The 12,417-nt window shown below is 37.9% G+C and overlaps 1 protein-coding gene across 14 annotated transcripts in view; it reads left to right on the forward strand.

The window, feature by feature from the left end:
- The first annotated feature begins 421 nt into the window (after window positions 1-421).
- The window catches only part of CREM (cAMP responsive element modulator), a 72,054-nt gene continuing 60,058 nt past the window's right edge, over window positions 422-12,417 (forward strand). For 11 of the 14 annotated variants that reach the window (XM_049626977.1, XM_049626983.1, XM_049626991.1 and 8 more), the window contains exons 1-2: window positions 422-507; window positions 9,334-9,434. In XM_049626977.1, the coding sequence (XP_049482934.1) occupies window positions 9,391-9,434 (44 nt within the window). In that variant the 5' untranslated portion in view covers window positions 422-507; window positions 9,334-9,390. Of the gene's footprint in view, window positions 508-627; window positions 911-5,594; window positions 5,710-9,333; window positions 9,435-12,417 lie in introns of those variants that run through there. The other 3 variants (XM_049626980.1, XM_049626979.1, XM_049626982.1) reach the window with 3 other exon arrangements.

The following is a 12,417-nucleotide window of genomic DNA, read 5'->3' on the forward strand; positions in this document are numbered from 1 at the left end:
GTCTTCCTCCCGGGGCAGCCTATTTCCTCCTCCGGCCCCGCCCCCCCGACCTAGTCCTCCTCTCCACCCTTAGGCCCCGCCTCCCTACCTCACTACCACTTAGGCCCCGCCCCCTGGCCCTTCATTCCCCTCCCCCCTCCCTCCGTTCCATTTAATTGTTGGATTGTCAGCGCTGCACTCCCGCTGGCGGCCAGCAGGGGGCAGAGTTCGAGCTTGGATTTTTCCGCCGGGCGTCCCCGGGGAAGCAGTCGTGGAGTGGGGGAAGGGAGGGCGGGGCGCGAGGACGCGGTTCGGTCGGCTGCTGCGCTACTTTTGGTCCCGGCTCGGCAGGGAGGCCGCGGCTGCCGCATCAGAGCTGACGTGGGGGCGACGTGGGGCCGCCGCCGGCGCCGGCGCCGGGTTGCTGGGCGGCGGCGCCGCTCCTGAGCGGCGGTCGGGCTCGCGGTCTCCACCTCCTCCCGTCCGTAATCAGTGACGAGGTCCGCTACGTAAATCTCATCGCGGCGGGTAAGTGGTGCGTCGGCCGGGACCCACAGACCTAGGAGCCGGCGACGCGGCGCAGGAGGCGGACGCAGGAGGCGGAGCGGAGCCGGGTCGGGGGCGTCGGGGGCGCGGGGCAGCGGGGCCGCCGGAGCCAGCGGGGGAGCGGGGAGGGCGGGAGCAGCCCGGCCACGGGCGCCGGCTCCGGGGCTACCCGGCGGTGCGGCGGCCTCTCAGTCTCCGGCTCCGCTCGCGGACTGCCTTCGGGTTAGTAGCAGAGCTCTCCCGATAGGACAGCGGGCCTGGTCTGCTCTCTCAGCAATCCTTGACTCCTTTTGAACTTGGTACAAGTTGGACAAGTCTTTCGGAAAAAGCCTTATTGCTCTGATGAGTGTGGTCCTCCCTCTTTGAGAAGAAAAGGAAGCGAGAAGTAAGGACGTTGGTTTTTATTTTCACAGCCGACGATTAGTAGCACTTTTGTCTCAATTTTACGTACTCAGGTTAGATATAAATCAGCGTTAACCCCTTTCTTCTCCGAAAGAAGAGCCGGGGACAGCAGTGTTGAGTCACTGGGTCTTCACACACGATAGACCTGATGATATAGTGCGAAGACTTTTATGATAGCCGAGAAGGAACAAATCCGTGACAGCGAACAGAAATTTCAGGTTTTGTTCTGTACTTTCGACGTTTGCCTTTCTAGAACCACCTAGCAAGATTCCCAGAACTTGCGGAAGAGGGAATAGACACATTATTCACCTTACTGCCTATTACACGTATGCTAGATCCCTAACTTTGAAATCGCTGAGACGTTTCCTGCACTGCGCTAAGCAGAGCAGCTGTCAGCTTACGATCACATTTTCGGCAGTTTTGACTTACAGGATCAGCCTGAAGGTGACTAAAACTGAGAGAGCCCCTTTTAACAGTACCTCTTACCCACGTAACTTCTTAAAATGTCTTCCTTTTCAAGCTTAATTTGGCGGGCTGATGAGAGTGCAGCCAGCTTCCCTTTAGAGAAATACAAACCTAGATGCACAGCGATAGAGGTCCGGTATGAAAATCGTATTAGATTACATTAATAATTCATGTTCTCTGGTTCCCCTCCCCCTTCCCTCCCCCTTCCCTCCCCCGCCCCGCTTCGGATACCACATTTTTCTCCAGGTCTTGGTCCTATTTTTGGTTAACAAGCTGCTTTCCCTTCACAGTTTTTAAATCTTTGAATTTTTTTCTCCCAAGGAAGGCAAATTGCAAATAGTGTGTTTTGGCCAATAAAAGCTAGGTATTAAAACAATAGTGTTTAAAGAACTGCTTACTGATCCAGATACAACTTTAAAAAAGATATTTAAATGGAAATGGGTTTGATCTTGAATGAGTGAACACTTAAAGCATTGTCATATTAAAATAATTACACAAACATTTTTGGTACGAATCTGTAAATAGATCAGTGTAAGCAGATGCTTTCCCAGTGACTTTGCTGGTCAACCTGGTATCGTTTTGTTGAGTGTGAAGTTGTAATTATACCGATGTTTGTGTACATATCTTGTAAGAGTATATGAATAAATTTTTATTCAATGGATAAACACAGAGGAGCTCTTCAGTGTTTGTTTTTGCATTGTCCTGGAAAGTTAATAAAATTTGCTTCTACTGATGAATTTAACAAACTCCAGACTCCATGGACCACTTTAGTTTCCTACGGAGGCAAGTCGTTACATGATCAAAATATGAAATCTTGTTTAGAATTCTGGCCATTTCATGAAAAGTAGATTATTAACATACATAAGGAATCCTGACTGAAACTTGACTAGTATATACATATATTTCTGATCTGTTTTCTCCAACTTGATATTCTCTCCAAGCGAATAATGAGCCAGAAAATTGAGCCAGGTTTATTGTTGAAGTGGTAGTCCGTTGGAAAGCACTCAAATGTCCTGTTCCATATAGATAGATTTTTTTTAAGTAAAACTGAAGAATCCTAACACTCAACCGCTGAACCTTTGATATTTTGACATGTAATCAACATTGGTCATTAAGGAAATAAGCCTGAAATATCTTTGAATTCTGTTAAGTATTTTCTATTGAACTAATGGATTCCATATATGTATTAAAAAGTCAACCTTGAGAAGAGTTATTGTACATTGAATGCAGTTTCAATATTATCAATACAGATAGATTATACAAGTAAAGATTTCAGGGAAAGTTTCTCATCCAGTACACATAGGTAGAAAGAAACATTTTAAATCATTTTGTTAGCTTCCTTTTAGAGACTATACAAGATATTGTAATATATTTAAAATACTTTCTATCCTGAGAACTGTGCAATAAAGAGTGCACTGTTCTTAAGAGTAAATCCTTTCACACATGGGTTTTCTTTTTCTAATGCTTTAGGATATCCAGGAGAGAATAAGGGAGAGTGAAGAGGAAAACCCAAGGATAACACTAAGTGTGATTTTATCCCACTAAGTGGAATATTACTCATGAAGACAACTTGAGTCTTATTGGTATAATTCAGTTATAGCAAAGTTTAAAAAGTAAAATATCGATCTTGCACATCTTTTGATTGACCTTCCCAGGAGTGTTAGAGGAAATTGTCAGCAAGGTGAATGTAAAACAGTTTTGAGGAAAAGCATAATCTAGGAAGTTATGTGGGAATTTTGCTTAAAGTCTATTGGAATAACTCACTGGTTAGGGCAGATACTTGCCTCCGAGAAACCTCGCTAGGAGCTCTTTTGTGAGGCTGTTTTGAAGTATTACAGCTCTCCCAAAGTGGGAAGCATCTTCATGCATATTTTCTGAACACTGATAACCAGACCAATTAAATGTCAAAATCATGTGAAATTCTTTTTTTTTTCATTTTTAAAATTTTTATTTATTTTTTTTTGAGAAAGAGACAGAGTACAAGCAGGGGAGAGGCAGAGAGAGAGGGAGACACAGAATCCAAAGCAGGCTCCAGGCTCTGAGCTGTCAGCACAGAGCCAAACGAGGAGCTTGAACTCATGAACTGCTAGATCATGACGTGCGCTGGAGTCAGATGCTTAAATGACTGAGCCACCCCGGTGCCCCAAAACCATATGAAATTCTAACAATGGAGCTCGTGTGATTCTGATATTTTACTTTGAGAATTTCATAAAATAAACTCAGTTTTTTCAGTTCCCTTATTAAAGCTTTGTTTTTAAACACAGCAGACTTAAATTTAGACTATCCAAAACTCAAAGTCAAATGTCATACAGTTTTGCTCATAATCTCAAATAGCCTCAATTTTTTTCATTGATAGCCAAAATGTTTTTTTGTTTTTGTTTTTTTTTTTTTTGCTTAGAAATGTTTTAAACTGGAATTTGTGTCCTAGCATTGATATGATAAAAGCTTCTAGCTCAAGTGTTGGAAAACTGTATCATGCATAAAGACCAATATACTGTATGTGGACAGTTGGGATGCGTTTGCTCTTCTTTATACTGATGGAGTAATTAAATTTAACACATTTAAATATGTTTCAGCACTTTGAAAGGTAGCAGTTTTGTTCATATACACAAAATAGGACCTATCTAGTTAAGTATAATAACGTTGAAATTCATTTCTCTAAGTTTTAACTAATTCAAGTGTCTTATCTACTCTTTCCCAGATTTACTAGTCACTGGAGTTGTATTTCATGTAGATAAGTATTTAAAATGTACTTAAAGTGCAGTAATATGATGCTGAACAAGAAAGCCCTGCAATGACTCTAGTCAAGCAAATAGCTCCCACAGAAGATCTTTAAATTTATTTCCTTCCCTGAACTGGTGGTAGTGGAGAGGGTGGTATTTGGAGAGATGGAGGTAGGCGATGATTATTTGAATTTTTTCATTTCCTCCCCAGCAGCCAATTTTGCTGTTCATTGACTGTCAAATAGCCAAAGGCAGGTGCCCGGTGGGGAGTAAATTGAGAAGGTGATACTGAAATAGTTAATCCTTTGGTGATTTTATAAAGAGTTAAGATTTCTTAGACAGTAGCTCTCTGAAGCAGTTAAATTGGAGTGGCCTTGAATCTGTATTAAAAAACCACTTGATGTTTTGTTTGATTCATGTTTAAAATATTAAAGACATTATTTACAAGTGTTTCAATTATTTCTAAGTACTGTTCCTGGGTACTTCTGTTTTTACACAAAAGTGTAAAGAATGTTATTGGAAAGTTATTTTAACTTTGTGTCACAATGATTACAAAACTTTAAAAGTGGTATAATGTCCTGTTACTGCTATCCCACTTTGTTTTTCCTGGATTCTCCTTCACCTAAAATGCACAACAAGCGTAGGTTCATCAGTGTCAACTTAAGGTATTTGGCTTTTTGGAATTAGTTCTCGCTTCTAGCCAGCCCTACCTTTCCCTAACTTTTTAATCGTCATGATTGAAAAGAACCAGCTTTATATGCACTTCTATTCTTCTTCCCTTATCTTTCAAACCTTACTTGCTGTTGGTATTTAAATCATGATTAACCTATGGAGATCTACTTTCCCAAGGAAGTAACACCTTGCTTCATCCCAGAACCAGAGAAACATTGTATTTTTCTGTGGTCTCTCTTTCTGCTTCCATAAGAGGGTATACTGCCTTTTATTCCATGTTCTTTTCTTTTTATTTTGACCCTAGTCCAAAAGCAGGACTTTTTTTTTTTTAAAGGAACTTGCCTTTATTGTCTTTCCAAGGCATTCAACTTAGTTTTCATAGAAGCAGCTGTCCTTTTTAAATCTTTTAAATCTATTTAATAATTTAATCTAACATGATATTTAACAGAATAGCAAAATTACAATAGTAAGTATGGCTGGCATAATCAAGTCTGGTGATAAATATGACTAACTCCACAGCTGTTAGGAAGACAAGTGCTTGGGAACACTAGAGAATAACTTGTGGACATTATACTGTAGGTTTTATAGAAGAAATAGAGAACATTGGCTAATAACAGAGAGTTGGTTGGGGAGGAGGAAGTTGGTTAGGTAAGCTTTTATACTCTAGTAAAGTTGCTCAAGAAGTTTGATTCTTACATAAACCTGATTTTTCCAAAAAGTTAAATTAAGATAGAATGTAATTAACCACAGCATGGTAGATACTCAGATTTTGTAAGTGTAAATATAATGCTGTTTTTCTCTAATCAGCATATCTTAAATCCCTGTTCTGGAGAGCTCTATATTAAGGGGTACTTGAAGCAATGAAATTAATTGAATCTGTACGCTGGAGAATGAATAGAACAAGACACTGATGAAGAGTAAGGTGAATGTCAAATGTTATTTTGGTATTCAAACCTAATATATGATAGGAAATTTTTTATCAGTGTAAGTGGTTTTTCTCCAGATACAGCACAGAAATTCACATATAGGCAAAGATTTTTTAACTCATTTTCTCCCTTAATATAAGCTCTTATTTGTCTATAAAAAACTAATCTGTGATGTGCTTTCTACTCTAAAAGAGAAAATTTCTTTAGCAGATAGGACCTTAAAATTATTTTTGTAGAAAATTGGTAGTATACAGGACATTTCATCAGTACCCTTTGTGATTTTTAGGCATAAGGAGATCAGCTTAAAAATGATAACCTCAGACTATATCATGAAATATGATGAATTCAAGGGGTATGTTTTAGGCTAAGTAGAATATTTATCATATTAAGCTCAGTATGAGAACACATTAGGATATTTGTGCTCAAAACCATTCAGGTGTTTGGGTATGTGGGAGCAGGGGATGCTAAGTCAATCCTTGTCTACCCAAGGATAGCATGTTCTAGGACATTAAAACCAGATTTTGGATGAGATCAATAGTATACAGCTAAGTTTTCCAAAGTATGCATAGTTTATGCTTTAGTAAAATGGGATCACCTGGTTTACAAATCCCCACAAGGTAATTTTGGACTTGGAAAATTGACGTAATGGAAAGGTTTGGTATACTTTAAAATCTGAATGCTTTTGCAACAAACTTTATGAAGCCTCTACCAAGTACCTCAAATTATAATGCCAGAACTTTGGCTATATATGTATACATATATATTTTTAAATTTTTTTAATGTTCATTGATTTTTGAGAGAGACAGAGTGTGAGCAGGGGAGGGGCAGAGAGAGAGAGGGAGACACAGAATCTGAAACAGGCTCTAGGCTCTGAGCTGTCAGCACAGAGCCCAACGTCGGGCTCGAACTCACGAGCCGTGAGATCATGACCTGAGCTGAAGTTGGACACTTAACCAACTGAGCCACCCAGGGGCCCTGAACTTTGGCTATATATTAAGGCAAGGGGTCTATTGGAGGATTTTGAATAAGGAAATAAATAGCATGTTTGGATTTGCATTTTGAGTAGAGTGTTGTGGTCTAGTGGAGTGGATTAAGAGGGGTTGAGGGAGAGGTTTAGTGAAGTTATAGGGAGAGATGAATTGCTTTATAGGGAGGCAGTTATTGCTTTAATCATGTCAGATAATAAGTTTCAGAACTAAAGGAGTGGCAGTGAGGACAGAGAGAATACAACAGAGTCAAGATACAGGAGACATATTTATTGAGGCCCATTAAGGTAATGGTCCTTGCTTATATTCCAAGCACAGTTAGACATTTTGTGTTTATTATTTACATTTTCTCCTCACAACAAGATCTCCATTTGACAGGAAAGAATGCTTGGAGAAGTTTCTAATTGTCTGATCTCATATAGCTAATAAACAATAGAACTCAGGTTGACTGTTAATAGTGTGTTTTTATACCACACATTGTTGCTACTAGGCCATGTTGGAGGACTCCCAGATTGGGTGGCTGGGGTGGCTGAGGCAGTGTTGATGTCAGTCACTAAGATAAGAGTACAGCAAGAGGAAAGATTTGAACATTTGGGGCTTGAGGATCTGTGAGCAAACCATTAAGAGATATATCTAAAGGCAGATACATATGGGTTGGAGCTCAGGAGAGAAAAGTGTAAGCTGGATATGAAATCTGAGATCTATCAAGTAAGGATGAAGTAAGCCTAGGGAGTGTGGGGGGGGAGAATTTTATGATGGGAAGCCTGGGAATACCAGCCTTTACAGAGTGGCCAAAGAAGACTGAGGACAAAGGGCTGGATAATTTGGAAGAAAAGCATGAACACGGTGTCCTAAAGAGTTCAAGGAGGACAAAATTTGTGGAGTAGGAAATGCTGTAGGAATATAAAGATAGGGACTAGAAAGCATCCTTTTAGATTTGGCAAGCAGGCAGTCAATCTGTGATGATTTCTTAGACAGTAGTTATGAAGAAATCATTCTTTGATAAGCCTGAGTCAGAATCAGTTTTATCTGATGGTCATTATTTGGGTACGAGACTAGTCATTTTCTCATTTTCTCTTGGTATCTGTGGTGACTGAAGCTCGTACTTTATTCAATGCTGATTGCCTCTGGGAAGAGCAAGTGGGTGGCTGTTCCTAGACTTCAGTGAATACCTTTTGCTACTTTTTGAATTCTGAACCATAAGAATTTATTACTAAGTCAGAAATTAAACAAAGAAAATGGTATTTCCAAGAGAAATATAGAAATTAGTAGTTTACTTCTCTCTTTATTATTCAAATAATGTTATTAGTATTCTTTGTTTAAATGTCTGTCTCCCTCATTAAAATGCAATCTCCTGGAGAGTGGGGACATTTTATCATTTGAAAGGCCTGACATATCATGGGTGCCAATCACTGTTTAATAAATAAATGGTCCCTGCCTTTAGGTTACACAATTTTTATGGAAGGTTAAGATGTCCCCATGTAAAACGACAGTAGAGTATAGCAGAATAAGATTTAGTCCAAAGGACAGCGCCATCCTCGCTTTTTGTTCATGTTGTAAGTAGCCTGGTTCAAATGACCATCTCCTGTTGTCCCTATGCTGGGAGATGGGGGACAGATGGTAGCTATAACCGTTGCCCTAGTGCCCTTAGGCCAACCTGCCCACTCAGTTTTAAAAGGACACCATTTTAGAGGGGGCCACTTAGGGAACCCTGAAAGCAGTATGTCTGTAGCTAAGCACAACCATTGCTGTTGAAGATGCCTAGAAGATACTTAGGGCTGTGGACATTTGTCTTTTCCACCTCTAAAATAAGCGCTCCCAATTCCTTTGTCTTTTTCTTTGCCAGTTTTACTTCATATTTTTAAAGGATATTAGTAACAAAAAATGGGTTTTAATTGGTAGAGTGTCTAAAACAACTTTTTAAATGGATTGAAGGCTAGTGGAGGAGATTTTAAAGGAACTGGTAATATTTTACTTACAGTTAAAATTCTTTGACAAAAGCCAATTTTGACGGGCACCTGGGTGGCTCAGTTGGTTAAGTGTCTGACTCTTGATTTCCACTCAGGTCATGATCTCACGGTTCATGAGATAGAGCACCTCATTGGGCTCTATGCTGACAGTGTATAGCCTGCTTGGGATTCTGTCTTTCTCCCTCTATCCGGCTCATGAGCACGTGTGCGTGCTCTCTCACTCTCTCAAAATAAATAAACTTTAAAAAAAAGCCAGTTTTAAATTTAAGGTAAATAAAAAATGGTTGACAAATTTGTTGCAGTGGAATGAAATTTAAGTCAATGATAAATTCACTCCATTTATTAAGTGATTATTATTTTAAAATATAGCTGATTCCATGAACTATATGTAGCATGTATTAAATGATTTAGACAACACTACTTTCTCTTTGGTAGAAAATAACCTGATAAATAGCTCATGATTTATGTTTTAAATTTTTTTCCTAGAACAAAATTGCATAGAAGTGAGATTGAAAAAAAAATACAGACTTGTTTTCAGCTTTCTATTCTTTTTTTTCAGTTTTATAGAAATTAGGATATTCTCGGGTATTCTGTTATCGTTTTGAGAGACTTTTTTTAAAAATAAAATGTTATCTCCCAATTCAACATCATAATTTTTCTGCAGGATAAATAAAGAAGAAAACGGGGAAGGAACAAAGCATTGATTACAAATGTCTTAATAATGAGCAAATGTGGCAGGAAAAAATATATTAAGACAAATCTAAGGTAAGTGGATATATGTTTTTCTGTTCTTTTGAAAATTTTGCTTAGGTAAAAGTTAAAATAATAGATAAGTGAATAATGTATATATGTTAACATGCATCCATAAATGTATATGTATGTGTATATGTGTATATTATACTAATAGAGAATGGTAGTGTGTACCCAAAGTGGTCAGCCATTCAATTAAGACATTCATTTATCTTCTACCCTGTACTGTGCTAGGCAATGGGGGGAGCAGTGAACCTTTTACATTCAGCTTTTTTTTGCATGCTGGCCTTTTCATTTAGAAAGGAGACCATGTATAAGGATGTGGACAGAGTCTTAGTTTTTTTCCTTGCCTTTAAGCTATGCTTATACCTAACGTAAAACAAAACAAAGTCTCTACCATATTTTTACAAAAATCCATATAGAGTTTTTCAAGTTTTCTTTTTGGCTGCTTTCAGAGACCTTCTGGTTCATTTGTTGGATCTAGCTTTAAAAAGAAAATAAATTTTCTATGACATTTTATGTAAAACTCTTCACAAAGAATAGAAAGAACTAATACTTTTTCCTTTTGCAGCTGGATTCTATTTTTAAAATTTTACAAGTGGAAATATAGTTGTTCTGCAGTGTAGTTTGTCTGCAAATGGAATACAACTAAGCTTTTAGAAGTTTATTAGTTAATCAAACACTTTAATTAGGCAACTGCCTTTGTCTTATTTTTCATTTAGGTATATTTGACCTATATTTCCTTTTCTCTTCTTTGTTTTCTATCTTTTAAAAACACTTTCATAAGTACCATGATAACATCCCTTTAAAATGTTTTTCCTTTTTCTTCTGATTTTTCCTTCTACTAAATGTTTTATATGTTCTTGATGCAAAGGGATCCTAAATAACCCTGGTCATTAATTGCCTCGGTATTTCTATAGTTATAAATATAATTTTATGAATATATGCCTTCGTATTCATTTCTAGAAGGTATATAATAGGTTGTCTACCTATTGTGTTGTACTATACAAATAGTACTCTACTGCTGTACTTCAGAAGTTATTGCAGTGTGATGTAGTTCTATTAAAGTTCTGGAAAATAACAGAGTAAGCAAACAAATACAGGTCTCTCCCTCTGAAAGTAGTTCAGCCTAGAAGTCTTTGAAAATTGTGCTAATGGATGGATCTTATTATTTTAAGACATAGCTATATTAACATTTTATTAAACTGAATCCTGATATATTCAGAGCATATTGGGGTAACATTTATTTTTCTATCAAAGAAGAAAATGGTTTGCATTTCAGAAGAAATTTAACCTTCATTAAAAAAGTATATTGTTACTATTAATCATTTATAAATTCAAATATGCCCATTTTAACAATCCTTATCTGTTTTTTAGAATTGTGGAACCAACTACTTGCCAGTATTTTGCTTGCTATTAGTTTATAGTGCTTAATGGACTTTTGTTTTTTTTAGTTTTTTATTATTTTCTATGTCTTATTTTTAAATATTGTATAATTTATAATTACTAATTGGTCTTTCTTTCTAATAAGGATTATTATTTAAGATTAAAATATTGCTTGGGGCGCCTGGGTGGCTCAGTCGGTTGGGCGTCCGACTTCAGCTCGTGTCATGATCTCACAGTCCGTGAGTTCGAGCCCCGCGTAGGGCTCTGTGCTGATAGCTCAGAGCCTGGAGCCTGCTTTGGATTCTGTGCCTCCCTTTCTCTCTGCCCCTCCCCTGCTCATGATCTTTCTCTCTCTGTCTCAAAAATAAATAAAAACATTAAAAAAATTTAAAAGATTAAAATATTGCTTAATTAATTTATAGATTATTAACTATAGTACAACTATGTTTAATATTGATAGAAAGTGAGATTTTAGGGAAAATACCTTATGATACCTCTCTTCAATTTTAACTATAAAATACATAATGAACAATGAAGGATTATAATGGATTTTTCTCTTACACTTTATTTAAAAAAATTTTTTTTTAATCTTTCTTTTTGACAGAGAGAGAGAGAGAGCGAGAGAGCAAGTGGGTTAGAGGCAGAGAGGGAGACACAGAATGTGAAGCAGGTTCCAGGCTCTGAGCTGTCAGCACAAAGCCCGACGCGGGGGCTCGAACTCATGAACCATGAGATCATGAGCTGAACTGAAGTCGGACGCTTAACCGACTGAGCCACCCCGGCGCCCCTCTCTTATACTTTATAGATGAATTATGTCTGGACTAGTGAGGCTGATTTACAGGTGTTAGGATTTTATGTACATCATTTATACTGAGTTCTGGGTCCTGTATCTCCTGCTGGGATACTGTTTGAAAATGCTTAGTATAGTGCTTGACCCATATTCAACATTTAACTCTTAGTTGACTCTTCTTCCCTGAGTCCTGGGGTTGGATTTTAGTGGGTTTAGGAGAAGAGTTGTACTAGAAAACAGTTGGATATTGACAGTAGAATAAAATTGCTTGAAAATGATAAAGTCTGTATTTTAAATTGATAGTGCTGGCTTTACTCTCCTGTAAATGATTTTTACCTTCAAATAAATAGATTTTATTTTATTTTTGTAATATGCTTTTATTTTTTATTTTTTATCTTTAAAGTAATCTCTGCACTCAGTGTGGGGCTCAAACTCATGGCCCTGAGACCAAGGGTTGCATGCTTTTTTGACTGAGCCAGCCAGGTGCCCCTCAAATAAATTGATTTTAGTATCAAACTTTTACTGAATGATCTGTACTGGGCATTATACTAGGCATTCCTGAAGAATACAAATGGTATAAAATTAGATCCCCTATATCCCAGTGTAAAAACAAAGCATGTCTGGATGAAGATTATAACAACAGTTGCAGCATACTCAAAAGCACATCTTTATTATAAAATGTTGTCTAAACTGGAATGCCCAGAACGCTAGCTGTGGAAGGAACCCTAGAGTCATAATCATAAGACTTCTTGTTCACTCTCTGTCATGCTACCTATTATGTACCCTATAGAAAGTCACTTGATCTCTCTAAACTGTACTTTT

The sequence above is a fragment of the Panthera uncia genome, chromosome B4, assembly GCF_023721935.1.
Source record: "Panthera uncia isolate 11264 chromosome B4, Puncia_PCG_1.0, whole genome shotgun sequence".
Taxonomy (NCBI): Eukaryota; Metazoa; Chordata; class Mammalia; order Carnivora; family Felidae; genus Panthera; species Panthera uncia.